At 41.9% G+C, this 12824-nt stretch overlaps 1 protein-coding gene across 1 annotated transcript; it reads right to left on the bottom strand.

Annotated features, from left to right (window-relative positions):
* Positions 1–3765: 3765 nt before the first annotated feature.
* Positions 3766–8316, bottom strand: LOC109963823 (solute carrier family 22 member 7-like). Its single transcript, XM_020606692.1, has 9 exons — positions 7721–8316; positions 7386–7489; positions 6904–7058; positions 6589–6757; positions 6107–6230; positions 5764–5873; positions 5358–5572; positions 5094–5202; positions 3766–4773 (listed from the first exon to the last, which is right to left on the bottom strand). The coding sequence occupies exons 1-9, from the start codon at positions 8099–8101 to the stop codon at positions 4554–4556; spliced, it is 1587 nt and encodes a 528-aa protein (XP_020462348.1). The 5' UTR covers positions 8102–8316; the 3' UTR covers positions 3766–4553.
* Between the last annotated feature and the right edge of the window lie 4508 nt (positions 8317–12824).

Raw genomic sequence — 12824 nt, forward strand, 5'->3', positions numbered from 1 at the left:
TTCAGTTAAGGCATGTACAAGTGTGTAGAATGTGGTGTTTTGGTCTTACTCAGGATTCAGTGTGGTCAACGTTTTGACTGGAACTAGACTACGTTGGCCCTCATAACATCCTGCTGCACGCACAACATCAGCTGAGGGACTCTGAACAGTCACAGCGTTGCCTCTTATGGCCGACAGCAGCACAACAACTGTTCCCATTCTCATCAATGTCACCAGCAACACCACCACAACCACCGTTGTCCCCGTGGCCCAGGTCATCAACTGGCTGACCTTCGGCATTGGGCTGCCTGCCATTGGACTGGCTATGTACGCCCTCAAGAATCTGTCCAAAGGTTTGTTGTCATTCTGCTCTGTGCCCAATAACAATCTATGCACCAGTTGCAATACAATGTACAAGCTATAAATTAATATAAAAGTGTGTAGTTTTTATTGTATCTGTAGTTCTAAGGACAATTTTTGTCCTCTTAGGAAGTCTTCAGTATGACAATAGTAGACTGGTTTAAACCATCAAATGCAACATTCAGTTTGAAATTCCCCATGACAAACGTGAAAAGCTGTGTGATGTCAGTGAGAAGGATCAGCATTAATCCTGGTTTTCTGTTCTCTGTCCAGGGGAGAATAAAGTCCCCATGCACATCATGTTCCTCCTGGTGACAGACATCATCAGTTTCTTTGGGCGTCCCAGTGTGGACCAGGACAATGGGACCGTTCTCTCCTCCAAGGCCACCGACTTCATCTTCTACTTTGGTGTCACCTCCAACATCACTCTCATGCTCTTCATAGCCCAGGAGCATCATCTCTCTGTGGCCTTCCCACAGTGCGTTGGCCGCTGCAGCAGTATCCGGCAGTCTCCTGTGGTTGCCCTGGTGGCCTGGGCCGCCCCATTTGCTGTCCTGACCCTGGCTGTCCTTAAGTACAACCTCTGGTTTGCAGTGGCTCTGCTCGCCCCTTTCCCCCTCCTCCTCTTCTTTGCTGTAGACTCCTGGAGAGCTCAGGTGTGTTCCCAATCTAGCCTTCCCATCACAGAGAGGAGGAGGACAGTGTGGGGGATCACTGCAATCTGGGCCAACTACACCATCCTCTATGTCCCCTTCATCCTCAGCATCCTCCTGGAGGCTCTGTCCTACAGAGATGAGGTGCGCTACTTGGGGCTGGTGTCTCACCTGCTGATCTACCTCAGCCCTCTGGTGGACCCCTTCCTTTATATATTCATGACCAAAGGGCTCAAAGAGCTGCTGCTGGTGCTACCCTGTTGTCAAAACCAAACTCAGAAAGAGACGAGACCCACCGTGGATACTGTGGCTGAGACTGTGGAGACCAGACTATGAGACACGGCCCTCGGTCTGGTATGGATCTCTCACGCTCCTAATGTTCCTATAGAGGTGTGTAAGGCTGACGACAAACTACCAACCAGATCTGGTTCAAATATATAGAAATACAGTGCCTTGCGAAAGTATTCGGCCCCCTTGAACTTTGCCACCTTTTGCCACATTTCAGGCTTCAAACATAAAGATATAAAACTGTAATTTTTTGTGAAGAATCAACAACAAGTGGGACACAATCATGAAGTGGAACGAAATTTATTGGATATTTCAAACTTTTTTAACAAATAAAAAACTGAAAAATTGGGCGTGCAAAATTATTCAACCCCCTTAAGTTAATACGTTGTAGCGCCACCTTTTGCTGCGATTACAGCTGTAAATCGCTTGGGGTATGTCTCTATCAGTTTTGCACATCGAGAGACTGAAATTTTTGCCCATGCCTCCTTGCAAAACAGCTCGAGCTCAGTGAGGTTGGATGGAGAGCATTTGTGAACAGCAGTTTTCAGTTCTTTCCACAGATTCTCGATTGGATTCAGGTCTGGACTTTGACTTGACCATTCTAACACCTGGATATGTTTATTTGTGAACCATTCCATTGTAGATTTTGCTTTATGTTTTGAATCATTGTCTTGTTGGAAGACAAATCTCCGTCCCAGGCTCAGGTCTTTTGCAGACTCCATCAGGTTTCCATCCAGAATGGTCCTGTATTTGGCTCCATCCATCTTCCCATCAATTTTAACCATCTTCCCTGTCCCTGCTAAAGAAAAGCAGGCCCAAACCATGATGCTGCCACCACCATGTTTGACAGTGGGGATGGTGTGTTCAGGGTGATGAGCTGTGTTGCTTTTACGCCAAACATAACATTTTGCATTGTTGCCAAAAAGTTCGATTTTGGTTTCATCTGACCAGAGCACCTTCTTCCACATGTTTGGTGTGTCTCCCAGGTGGCTTGTGGCAAACTTTAAACAACACTTTTTATGGATATCTTTAAGAAATGGCTTTCTTCTTGCCACTCTTCCATAAAGGCCAGATTTGTGCAGTATACGACTGATTGTTGTCCTATGGACAGAGTCTCCCACCTCAGCTGTAGATCTCTGCAGTTCATCCAGAGTGATCATGGGCCGCTTGGCTGCATCTCTGATCAGTCTTCTCCTTGTATGAGCTGAAAGTTTAGAGGGACGGCCAGGTCTTGGTAGATTTGCAGTGGTCTGATACTCCTTCCATTTCAATATTATCGCTTGCACAGTGCTCCTTGGGATGTTTAAAGCTTGGGAAATCTTTTTGTATCCAAATCCGGCTTTAAACTTCTCCACAACAGTATCTCGGACCTGCCTGGTGTGTTCCTTGTTCTTCATGATGCTCTCTGCGCTTTAAACAGACCTCTGAGACTATCACAGTGCAGGTGCATTTATACGGAGACTTGATTACACACAGGTGGATTCTATTTATCATCATTAGTCATTTAGGTCAACATTGGATCATTCAGAGATCCTCACTGAACTTCTGGAGAGAGTTTGCTGCACTGAAAGTAAAGGGGCTGAATAATTTTGCACGCCCAATTATTCAGTTTTTTATTTGTTAAAAAAGTTTGAAATATCCAATAAATTTCGTTCCACTTCATGATTGTGTCCCACTTGTTGTTGATTCTTCACAAAAAATTACAGTTTTATATCTTTATGTTTGAAGCCTGAAATGTGGCAAAAGGTCGCAAAGTTCAAGGGGGCCGAATACTTTCGCAAGGCACTGTAAAAATTACTGCAGGTAGTGCAATGTAGGCCTAACTTCACAAAGGTTTATTCAGCTACTGTACAATGCTGACAAAATACTAAAGTACAGCTAAAGCTTATATATGTAAGGCTCCTGACAAAGGATCTCCCAGTTCTCCCAGGTCATTTTTCACAGGGGGCTGAATAATTTTGCATGCCCAATTTTTCAGTTTTTTATTTGTTAAAAAAGTTTGAAATATCCAATAAATTTCGTTCCACTTCATGATTGTGTCCCACTTGTTGTTGATTCTTCACAAAAAATTACAGTTTTATATCTTTATGTTTGAAGCCTGAAATGTGGCAAAAGGTCGCAAAGTTCAAGGGGGCCGAATACTTTCGCAAGGCACTGTATGCTAAACTGGAGAAACTTGTTGGGGCAGTGCACAACTTGGCAGTAAGCTGTGCAAGCCAAGAGAAGTTCTAAGTAGAGTGTCGTTAGACTGAAGCTTTTATTTCATTCCTGAAAACAGAAACCCCAACATCCAGAAAGATTTTGTTAGAATGTCTTGTATGCACAAGTTATTACTACGTATGGTTTTAAAATATATATTTTGGGGTCTCTGCATATAAAATGGTTGATCTGTATTATTTTCAAATGAAAAACTGGTTGATGCACTTTATGTAAACAGACTCTTTTATTGCACTCAGATTGTCATGCACAGTGCTGATACGTTGTACCATCGAGTATAAAAAAAATGCTTTTTTTAAATACATCTTAATGTTAACAGAACTTAAGGTTGTGGTAAATACTTACTTTTTATGATATGACACTCTTTTTAGTCCACAAAAGTGCCAAGGAACTGTAAAATAAAACTAATGATATGTACCAAAATCTGTAAAATATATACAGTGCATACCGTTTAGGAATCAGTACACATCTTTGTTTTGCTGAGCTTATCTCGCTGTTTGTTTCTGTTGTACTCTGTGATTCCAGGAGAACATCTGAAGACTTCACAGAGAAAGAGGACATATTGTTTCTTCTGAAATAAAACAAAAAACGCCACCACAATGATTTGAATATTTCTGCTGACACCAGTCTGCTCTGAGCTGAGGAACGCCTTCCAATACAGCTGAACAGACACATCTTTGACTCATAGTAAACAGAAATCTAACATTAACAAATTCTTTTGTTTTGGTCTCTTTTCAACATGATGTTATATTTCAGAATTAGAGATTTTGTAATGGGCATTTTCTTAAAAACTGTCACCTCAGAAAGTATTTTATGTATGTTTTCTGACCTAATCCAATGAAAGGTGACTGTTGTGTAGCAGGATGTGCTCATTTCTAATGTATATGTGCTGTGAATAAAAGTCAGGATGAGCCTGTTTTTCAATTACAAGTCAAGCAAAAGAGCAGTCACAGTATCCACAGGTGTGTCTCAGTGCATGTTACAACTATACCACAAGATGGCACTAAAGTGGTGCCAAAGGTCATTTCAAATTGTTCACATTGTGCTTTCCATATTTTAATCCACTATCCTTGGATTTTCGATGTCGTCAATTGTCTCTGGCAGCCTCACATTCAGAGTTTCTGGCAACAGCAGAGACACCAGGCCGCATGTGATGGCCACAGAGCCGAGGATGACCTGAGGAAGAAGAGGCCACACGTCCTCCAGCAGCAGGATGAGAGGAGCTACTGCCACTCCCAGACGACTCATGAAGTTGGTGAAGCCCAGACCGTTCTGTCTGCTCAAACCAAAGGTGCAACATAACAACCATTTAGTCCGTTAGTCCTCCTTAGTCATCATTTAACCCACAGCAAAATGCTTTCAGTAATGAAATTACATGTAAATGAAAAATAGATTTGAATTTATTAGTTATTTTTCCAGTTGAATCAGTGGTATGATAATATTTAGCTACAAGTATTTTACTATTATTTGATGAACATCACCCAAACAACCAGTAGGGCTAATATCAGAAGCATAGAGAGCACTAGAAGGTAGTACTAGGACATAATGATAAGCACAGCAATGTAGGCTTACTGCAGCTGTATGGCTGAAACTGACCTGATGACTGTGGGGTAAAGCTCAGTGGTGTAGAGGAAAACAGTTGTGAACGAAGCCTCTGATAGGCCTTTTCCCAGAATGGCAACGGCAGCACGCACATGCCACAGACCTGCACGGAACAAGAAGAGCATGTGTGATGTGCAGAAGACAAGTCGGTCCTCACAGCTTTCAGCTGAGGGTGTGACAGGGAGCAATGAGAAAAGATGCGGTACCAGACAAAGTGCCTACAATTGCTTAAATAAAGTTACAGCTGTGCAGCCCAACCTTTGGGAAGGAAGATGTTGATGGCGATGCAGACTCCTGTTAGTACCAACGTGCCTGCTTGGCACTTTCTCCGTCCAAGCATGTTGAGAAAGTAATAAATCATCAGCTTGGCAGGAACTTCAATGGCTGCATAGATGAAGTGTGTGAGGTAAATGTTCAGACCAAATCCACTGATGTTCAGGCTGATTCCATAATATGTCAAGGCGATTCCATACCTGCAGGACAATGAACACAAAACCACAGAAATATGAGTAGAATATAGAATATATGAACTGTATTCTATTGAAGCAAAATTCTAACATATTTATCATTATTTTTGTTACCACTGGACTCAGGAGAGTTCATTTACATTTCTACAGTTTTGTTTAATGATCTTTGTAGGTATTTTTTTTAAGATGGTACCCACCACACAATCCCAGTCAGTAGAGTTAACCTTCTCATCTTTGGGGTCTTGATTAGGTGAAGGTAAGTGTAGTTTTTGTTCTGCTTTTCTAAGATTTCTATGCTGGAGAGTGTCTGTGCAGGAGGAGAGAAATGTGAAAGTAAATCTAACAGAAAAATATAAGCCAGTTTTAGGATTTGAACATTTCTGCTGCCCTCTAGTGGTAGTAGGAAAAAAGACACCAGCACAGCCTGAAGTCTGTTTCCTTGATCTGGCACAAAAATGTATAACAGCAGAATCTGTTTTTTTAAAGATAATTACATAACATTCTGCACATATTGACTTTAAACATCAAGCTAAAATTTACCTCCAGTTTTATGCTGTTTGCCGGGTTTTGTCTGTCGTTGAACTTTGCACATTTGTTGAGGTAAAACTGGGCTCGTTCCACTTTGCCATTGGCTAAAAGCCATCGGGCAGATTCAGGAATCCACCTGCAATTATATTCAAAATATTAAATAATGAGTGGATGTATCAATAAGGGACTAATTGAAATCACATTAAGAAAATATGCTATATTGATTTTGCACAAATGTTTGTGAACTAAATAATTTATTTGATATGTTAAAAACATTTAAGTAACATATAATGTGTCTTTTCATTCAGGCAGTCATTTTGTAAGAACATGTAACCTCTGTCTCTAACAAGTTTGTTCTGATTTAGATTCAATACTAGTTTGTTTGGATCCAAAGAACTTCCTCTGCAGGGCTACATAAACACGTAACCGGAAAAACAATCACTGTGAACTGTACATTATCTCAGTAAATGGGGATGAGAGACCTTTTCACTTACCACCAGGTCAGAACTGCGACACCCAGTGGGGCTGTAACAGTCATGATGAGTGGTCGCCAGTCAGTCACCAGGAAGGCAAACCCAGCCAGCAGCATGTTGCCTACAGACCAGGCCATACTGCCCAACACACCGATAAGCGACCTGTGACTGGTGTCCACCCACTCGATGCCTGCGAGGTGAGCAGGACAAAAACAGATGCCAAGACATAATAAATATTCTGCAAGAAGACTTGGTTTTTTAAACAGTGATGGGGGCAAGTTGGGGAGCAGTTAGTTAAAAAAATGTCTCTGCATACAGCTGATCCGAACTACTCACTGAGAACTATTGAGGTGCTGCTGATCCCCGTCAGTCCAAACCCAGTGAGAAACCTCAGCACTGCAAACAGGATGTAGGAGTTTGCAAATGCACTGGCGAAGCCAAACGTGATCGCTATGATGTATGAGGCCAAAAGAGTGTTTTTCCTCCCATACCTGAGAAACACAATGGGCATCAGGTGATTTGAATGCATCAAGTTTAATTGAATTAGTTTTTTACACTGCCTGAAATGGGAACTGGAGTCCTGGTCCTTCTTTAAACATTCACTTAGACTGAGAAGACAATACAGTCTTTCCCTCTCTCCTTCCTGTTTTTGATTGCATATATTTCCTATTTGAATGCACAGTTTATTTTTTATTTTTTGTCTTATTTTAAATATTTTCTTCTTATTTCCTATTCCCTCTTGAACTATGTGAAATCTGAACATTCGTGTCGCCACAGTGAGACCATTCACTGAAAATTCTGACTCTTTATGCCCATACTTATCACAGAGGTATCCAAATGCTATGCCTCCCAGCATCACTCCGAGGAAAAAGATTGTGCTTGTTGTGTTTGTCAGGCTTTTTCTATCGCAGACAAAGTCCCACTGAAAAGCAGATCACAAAGAAAATGTAATTAGGTGATCTATTTAGGTACCCATTTTCTGCTGGCCCTTAGGTGCATCTATTATCTGTAAAACTAAAATCTGTGTGTGTGTGTGTGTGTGCATCTTTTTCCATCACTAATGTTATTTAACGTACTGTTGATGCAAATATCTGCTGACTTAGGTCCTACCACTAATTCATAAAGGTTGTTAGTGATAAAACAGTGACTGTACCTCTGTTGCCAGGGTGGAAGTGAAGGTGGAGTTGTCATAAACCCATCCGCTCTGACACTGAACTGTGGGCAGGTCAGTGCTGTTGGAGCTGTTGGATAACAGCTCAAAGTAAGGTTCTGCAAACATCTCACAGGACTTTGGGTCCCCATTTCCTCCCACAGGAACACTAACTGTCAGTCTCTGCTCCTGAGTTAAATTTCTGAAGAGTCCCCCACCATCCAGGGTGCTGATGTCACAGCGGTGACGAGGCACTGCAGCGATGAAGTTGTTCAGCAAGAAGTGACAGGGGAGAACTATTCGAGGGGCGCAGAGCAAGACGATGATGATGATTTGGAAAGGCCCAAAACCATTGATCTCCTCCAGGATATTCTCAAACTTCATCCCCACGGTGCTTGTGGCTTCTAAAAGGTTCTAAAGGCTTTCGATTTGCTCCAAGGGAACAAGTGTCAGTATCACTGAAGAAGCAGAATTAGTCACCCGTGTCCAAAAGGACTAATGTACTGCTGCCAAGCCTGATGTCTGCAGAGATCTCTGGTCAACCTCTGGTTTTCTTTTGGTGAGCAGGATGGATTTAGGTCCTGCAGCCTGATTGTCAGCCACTGCATTACCTTTGCACACTGTAAAATTATGCAACAATACAAAGTACAAGCTGATAAAAAAAGACCACACCTTAGACACATGTAGTATATTAACAACAACGCAGTGACCCCTAGACTCTCCAGCTACTATCTTTGTCACCCGATTGTTGTTTTCAGAAGCAGTGTCCTCTATGGTGTACAAGCCCCATACTCTCTTTGATACAATTGAATTTAAGGGCAACATTCAGGGTGTGAATTGACTCCATGTGTCATGTGCTGCTTTTGAACTTCTCCCCATCCTGTGATTCTCATATATTTGAGTCACAGAGATAATCTGCTGTGAATGTGCAAAAGTGAAACTCGGAAACAGTTTTAACTTGGCACCGTTGTTTCATAACACTCACCCAAATTCTGAAGGTATTTCCCAAATCCTGACAAGACTCTTCTAACGATGTGCACGTGTTCATACACGTAAACAATGTTCACTGTTGTGGGTAATCGACTGTATGTAGATTGTCTGCACTGACAGAAATGTGGATGGTTAATCATTTTATAATTTACACATTATAATTTAGTGCATTCAGGGCGAGGGAACCTCGGAGCAGAGTTAGCTCTGTTCCGATTTTATGACTACGGCACTTTGTGTTGCAACAATTTGAAAATAAGAACACACAGTTCTGTGTTGTTATGTGACCTCGGCCAGAGCACCCAAGCCGGCAGTATGTATGTGTGTGTGTGTGTGTGTGTGTGTGTGTGTCTGCAGCCAGGCCCTTCTCGACGCTGCGTTGACACTGACGTCACATATGCAACACAGCTGGGGATGATTTGGCAAGGTGGAAATTTCTTGTGGTTCCGTGCAGAGGTTGTCAGGTTTGTTGATGCCGGACTGTGCACGTGCATAGCTGCACCAGCCACTGTTTAAAACTATAATGAAATGGGCCGAACCGTGCAGTGCTTGTGGAGAGTGGACCAGCTGACACTATCGGTTACCAGAAGGCGAGCAGCCGGGGGTGACGGAGGCCAGCCCTGCAGCTAATCCTGGTTTGTTAGTGTTATACTGTTACTGTGCTGCTACTAATGTGCGCTGAACAACAATCAGACGTTTTAACCGGTAAAGTTCAGCTGCTCTGATGTCACTTTTAAAGCATGCTGACAAATGAAATGCTCTTTTTGGAATGATAAGGCAAAACACATTTTGAACATCAAATATCAAAAGGTGTATAAAGTCTAAGCCACTGTAAGAAAAAGGGATCACAGTCACTGAACCCAGTGGCAGCGTTGGATAAAGTGGGGCAGAGCATTTATGGGTTGTGAGGGACAAAGCTTTAGAGCATAAGACGATATTAATGAATCAGAATGCTGATAAATTAACAAATTATTTTTAATAGTACGTTTTAACTGTGTACAGGTATATGAAACAGTAGTTAATAATATATATGAATTAGCCTGTAGTCAACAGCAGTTTGTCTGGTATGTCAGTAATGGGATATCCAAGGCTTTGGTTGATTCAGTCAGCATCTATTTACTGATTGTTTTGTGTCTGGGAGTAAATCAGGAGGGCTCACCCATCACAGACAACCTGTTAACACTGAATGAAGTCCTGTTGAACTGAGTAGGTGAGCACACTTGCAGTACATGTTGTGTCCTTCAGATGAGGATACAGCCTGTGGTAAAACATGAGCATTCACAGACAGCAGCCATTGAGGAATAACTAGAATGGCTGGTCACCACTTTGAAAGGAAAGATGATGCTTGTCAGATTGTTGTGGTAGGCTTTTGGTCTGTGCCATCGCGTGTGTGACTTCATGTCGTGCATAATTCTGATCAACACAAATTGGTTATTTCAGAGTAGAAAACCGCTGATTGATCAGTGCGTCTCCAGAGAAAATAATTGGCAAATTAATTGATAATGAAAATAACTATTAGTAGCAGCCCCAAGCCAGTTAGACATTACTTTTTTGTTTGAATAAGACAACACAGTTAAATAACTAACTTGTTAGTAGTTACCAAGACACATTTCTTTGTGAAGTTTGACCATATTACTGTTTCATTTTGTAAGATGCAAATCTCTAAGTTTTACTTTCCTGCCTGAGTATAGTCTCAGTTCCTTCTTATGTCAACTCTACTTGAATTAACCTTCATAAAACAAACAATTGTACATCATCTGGATGTTAACAAAGCAAAATAAGCTTCCAAGCCACAAAAGTAGTCACTTCTATAGCATAAATGTGAGTGATGTTTAGTGAGTAAAAATAAACCATTTGTTTGTTTGGTACCAACTTGATGGTGTAATGTTTTCTTTGTGTTTTATGTCTGATCTTAATTTTTAATTTCACTTAAGTAATTTTATTTGTAATACAAAGATGAATTAGTGTTTTACTTTGCATTCCCAGACTTTTGGTTTTGACCATATGAAGAGTTTATACACAGTGTTGATCATGATGATCAATTTTAACAAGGTATTTTCTGAAATGGCAAATCAAGGGAACAGAAGAAGCAGCAGAGAAGAAGAACAGAGAAATACAAACTGTCTACTTTTTAATAGCAAACACGACTTATTCAAACCGGTTTGAGTGAAAATGGAGTTTGTTCACTCTGAGTTCAGGGAAAGTGAAAGTCATGTTTTCACCCAACCTGCTTTATAGAATATCTCCTCTTTGAGATTAATAGCAGGTTTCAAAATGGGTTTGAATGTTACTGAGGTAGCCTGTTAGCTTAGCACATTTAGCTGAGATGGTGATTTTGAATGTAAACATGCACCATTCCAGAACAAAACAAACTATGATGACATCATCACAGCCATTGGGCATCATCAGGTCTGTGGCATTATCAACTGCAGCTCACAAGGCACTTCAACTTCAGACCTTCTACAAGTAACACACCAGTGTGAAAGCACGTCAAACAACTAATACAGACATCTGTTCACAGAGATACTACAGTGTTTGAGAAAACTGATTCTACCAGTTAAAAATGGCAAGTTCTACCAACAGACCTCAAAAAAAGGAGACCCAAACGACAGCCATCTCCCACAATCGAGCTCGTCATGACCTGTGAAGCAGTTCATGAAGAAATCGGGTGGCTGAGCAGAGGCAGAGAGAACTTGACAAAGAAACAGCGGGCTAACCAGAAAGCCAAGACTGACTCCTTTATCATCAAGGAAAAAGAAACTACAAAGGAGCTTGAGAAGCTGAGGGAGTACAGTAATGCAGAAGCTCTCAGTTCCTCAAACATTGCCACTCAGTTGGGCAATGATATCAAGAGGATAAAAAAAAAAGATCTTCAGAAAGATTATGAGGAGCTGCAAGAGGCACACATGACAACCCAGAAGAGATTAATGGATGAGCTCAATGTGGAGAAGAACAAGACTCTGGAGAAGCTCAGAGCTTCACACCATGAGCTCAGCGTAAGATATGAAAACGATACCCTCACACTCAGGCAGCAGGTCGAAAGCCTTCAGCATGAGTGTGAGGATGAAAACAAGTCTCACGCCAACATGGTGGAGCAATATATCCACCTGATCGACACCTTGAAGACGGAAAAAGACGCCCTTCAGCGTGAGCTAGAGACCAAGAAGCTCACTCACGCAGACAGGGCGGAGCAAGGTCAACAGCTGATCGACACCTTGAGGACTGAGAACGACAGCCTTCGTAAAGAGACGGCAGAAGAGGTCCTTAGAATGCAGAAGAGAAGCTGCTCATAAGGCCTTGCTCTATCAGAGAGAGCTGGAGGAGCTGAGAGATGAGGTCAAGCTTCAAACCTCACTCACTCTGCAGCTCTCCACTCAGCTCGAAGCTGAGAAACTCTCTAGCTGTGAACAGCCTGATCCTGAACCATGCGAGGACCAGGAGCCCCTCCCTAGTGCCCTCCATGATGAAGAACTCACAGAGAACACTGTAGTCTCTAAAAAGATCATCACAGAGACGACAAAACAGAAGTCACGCTGGAAAAGATTCCGCCACTTTCTGGGGCTGAGGAAACCACAGAAGTGGAAGAAATAAACCAAACCCCTTTCACAGCAGATATTTAAATTAGAATCATTGGACAAGTCAAAAGGCTGCTGTTAAAACTTTAAAAAAAAATTAATCAATTTGGCCAGATGTTTTACTAAATCACATGACAGGGCCGTCACACATGTAGTGACAGATGTCATGTAATTTAGTAAAGAAAACAAATTAATCATGGCGGCGCAGTGGTTAGCACTGTTTCCTCACAGGCCGGGCCGACCCAGGGCCTTTCTGTGTGGAGTCTGCATGTTCTCCCTGTGCCTGCGTGGGTTTTCTCCGGGCGCTCCGGCTTCCTCCCACATACCAAAGACATGCAGCTTAGGTTGACTGGAGACTCTAAATTGCCCCTAGGAGTAAATGTGGGTGTGAGTGGTTGTTTGCCTATGTGTCATGTAATTTACTAACACCCAAATTAATTACCTGTGGTAATTAATTACTCCAACTACTCTTTTAAATTCTCAATAAAATTCCTAAAAAGGTTAAACTTTCTTTCTCTTTATTGAGTCAGTTTTGTTGTTATTAA

The sequence above is a fragment of the Monopterus albus genome, unplaced genomic scaffold (assembly GCF_001952655.1).
Source record: "Monopterus albus unplaced genomic scaffold, M_albus_1.0 scaffold80.1, whole genome shotgun sequence".
NCBI lineage: Eukaryota > Metazoa > Chordata > Actinopteri > Synbranchiformes > Synbranchidae > Monopterus > Monopterus albus.

What these genes read in the sequence shown, in the direction of transcription:
- LOC109963823 (XM_020606692.1), bottom strand. Translation starts at nt 8,101, where the DNA reads ATGAAGTTTGAGAATATCCTGGAGGAGATCAATGGTTTTGGGCCTTTC. An exon ending in CAAACAGCATAAAACTGGAG is followed by an intron (nt 5,874 to 6,106) that starts GTAAATTTTAGC and finishes CCTCCTGCACAG; the next exon opens with ACACTCTCCAGCATAGAAAT. An exon ending in CAACATCTTCCTTCCCAAAG is followed by an intron (nt 5,203 to 5,357) that starts GTTGGGCTGCAC and finishes TGTTCCGTGCAG; the next exon opens with GTCTGTGGCATGTGCGTGCT.